The sequence below is a fragment of the Colius striatus genome, chromosome 15 (assembly GCF_028858725.1).
Source record: "Colius striatus isolate bColStr4 chromosome 15, bColStr4.1.hap1, whole genome shotgun sequence".
Lineage (NCBI taxonomy): Eukaryota > Metazoa > Chordata > Aves > Coliiformes > Coliidae > Colius > Colius striatus.
The window spans coordinates 10229145-10231554 of record NC_084773.1 but is presented as its reverse complement, the minus strand read 5'-3'; the positions used below and the strand labels follow the sequence as shown (position 1 = coordinate 10231554).

General features: G+C 44.0%; 1 protein-coding gene across 1 annotated transcript; it reads right to left on the bottom strand.

Moving 5' to 3' along the window:
* Positions 1-1461: 1461 nt before the first annotated feature.
* DNAJB8 (DnaJ heat shock protein family (Hsp40) member B8) lies at positions 1462-2022 on the bottom strand. The gene has a single exon (XM_010207239.1). The coding sequence runs from the start codon at positions 2020-2022 to the stop codon at positions 1462-1464; it is 561 nt and encodes a 186-aa protein (XP_010205541.1).
* Positions 2023-2410: the final 388 nt, after the last annotated feature.

Here is a 2410-nt window from a genome sequence, read left to right as displayed (position 1 = left end):
TACTGGGAGAGAGACTTAACAAATACAATTTTGGTCTCTTTTTCCAAGCTGGGCACAGGATCAGTTGCTAAGGAAGGTGATTTAAGCTACATTTTTCTTTTCAAAAGTAAAAGGTTTTGGTTAAGGGGTGACAATATTCTGGCTAATTTAACTTAGTGCTTAATGTTTGGAGTCCTTTACTTGTATCGCCACCTTGCAGTCTCCTTCAAAGCACAGGAGTCTGTTATTCCCATTTTACAGCAGAGGAAACAGATACAAAGACCTGCCCAAACTCAGGCAGCAATTGCAATCTGGATTAGAGTGAAAATTTCCCTGAAATGTAGTTCCAGTCTCCAGGGAGACATCAGTGGGCAGGGCAAGGGGGGAAACTTAAGGGAATTTAGCGTGGGACCAAAAATCAGAGGCGTGTAAGATTCTAAATGCCTAAGGTGACCAGGCCAAGTAAGGAACAAGGCTCAGCAGTTCATGTCAGCACAGGGGAGGGCAGAAATGTGGGGTTAGCTCGGTGAAGGACGAAAGCAGCATGCTAGCAGCCTGTGCAAGAAATACAATGTGAACCAACTCTTGCAGCTGTGAGCAAGTCAATAAAGACGGTAAAGTACCATCTGAGTCTCTTCATCCAGCTTTGCACAAAGAGGGAGCTCAACTCAGCTCCCTGAAATGTCTTTGCTCATGGTTTGAATTTAGTTCTTTTCTCTTTGAATGACTCCAAGCAAGAAAGGTTCATAGACTGCCCTATTCCAAGAGCCAAATTCACCTTCTTTCTGTTCACTTTCATCCCACAGTGCTTCCATTAGAGTCTCTGCTCATAATTCGCAAGACATTGACAAGAAAGCCCCCATTTTCTTCCACAGTCTGAGGAATGACCTTTTCTTCCTTCCTTCCATTTTTTCCTATGCTAGTCCCTCTCCTCTAGGCTCTGCATGACCTACTGAACCTCCTTCACCTTCTTGCCTGTGTATAAGACCTTTTTTCAATGAATATGCATCTTCTCGTACACCAAAGGCTGAATATTTCTCACTCAGCTGCAGTGCTGTGTATGAGGGTCACACAAGTCTTTATTCTTCAATAAACTTCAAGATTGTCATTTCAAGGAGTGGGAAGAGGACCTATAGTTTGCCACAGAGCTCTCTTACACATCCATAAACCAGCCTGTCTCCTCTTGCTATGTTTGCCAACTTGGTCTCTTTGGCAAACCCACAAGGTTGCTTTCACATGTACCTTCTATACCTATTTATTGAGCAAGCACTATAATTTTACTCAGGATTAGTAGAGTCCCACGCCTTCATTTAGCATAATTCCATATCTCTACCTGTGAACTACTTGTTCCCAACCTTAGAGAAGTCCACATCGGTTGTGCAGTGAACTCAGCATTTATTAATACTGCTTGTAGTAGATCCCATCCATTGAGCAATGAGAGCATGTCTCACAGCTTGAGGTTAATGCTTGTGTTGGGAGGCATTACAATTTCATGTGGTCTACTCCATTTATTCTCACAGACTTCCGCTGGCCATTGTCTTCCACGTATATTGTCTCCTTCCCATTCCTGATGATTACCAGTGACGTGATGCTATAGAACGCAGCTCTGTCCTCAGCAGAGGAGGTGGGCTGCTTGTTGGGAGTGGATGAATTCTGTGGTCTAGAAGAATTCATAAAGTTTTTGCCAGTACTTCTAAAATTGACGAAAGGGTCAAAGGGATCCTCTCCTTCAAAGACCTTAAAGAGGTTTTTGAAGTCATGGAATACACAAGGGAAACCAAAGACGACATTATGACGCCCTGTGGCACTACTTGGTCTGTGGGATCTGCTCTCCTTAAAAGATTTGTCATAGACCAATCGTTTCTGAGGGTCAGACAAAACATTGTATGCCTCGACGACTGCCTTGAAGTTCTTTTCTGCTTCCTCCTTGTTGCTGGGATTCTTATCAGGATGCCATTGTAGTGCCAGTTTGTGGAAGGCTTTCTTAATGTCGTCCTGTGATGCACTTCTTTGCAGACCAAGAACTTTATAATAATTCACCATCTCAAAGGAAAGGTAGGTCTGTTTGGAAGATACCTGGTACCCCTCTCCCACCAAGGACACGCAGCCCAGGAATGAGCAGCAGGCAGAGGCTCCTGGATGTCTTCTGCGCTCTGCAGCAATGGGTATGTGCTCAGTTCATCTCTTGATCAGCTCTGTCCTTTTGCATCACAAAGCTACACAATGCTGCTTGAGGATATCCTTTCTTTTTAAGCCTGTTCACAAGAGATTGTGACCTCAGAATGGGCTCAGCCAATGGTTGCTCCGTTGACTTGACTATGTTCCAGGCTGGAGCTGGTTGTCTCTGGCCTTATGCTTTTCAATGTAGATCATATGACATTGTAGATGTCTGATATAGCTGTGATGATACAGTGTGACATGACTGTGTCAG

What these genes read in the sequence shown, in the direction of transcription:
- DNAJB8 (XM_010207239.1), bottom strand. Translation starts at nt 2,022, where the DNA reads ATGGTGAATTATTATAAAGTTCTTGGTCTGCAAAGAAGTGCATCACAG.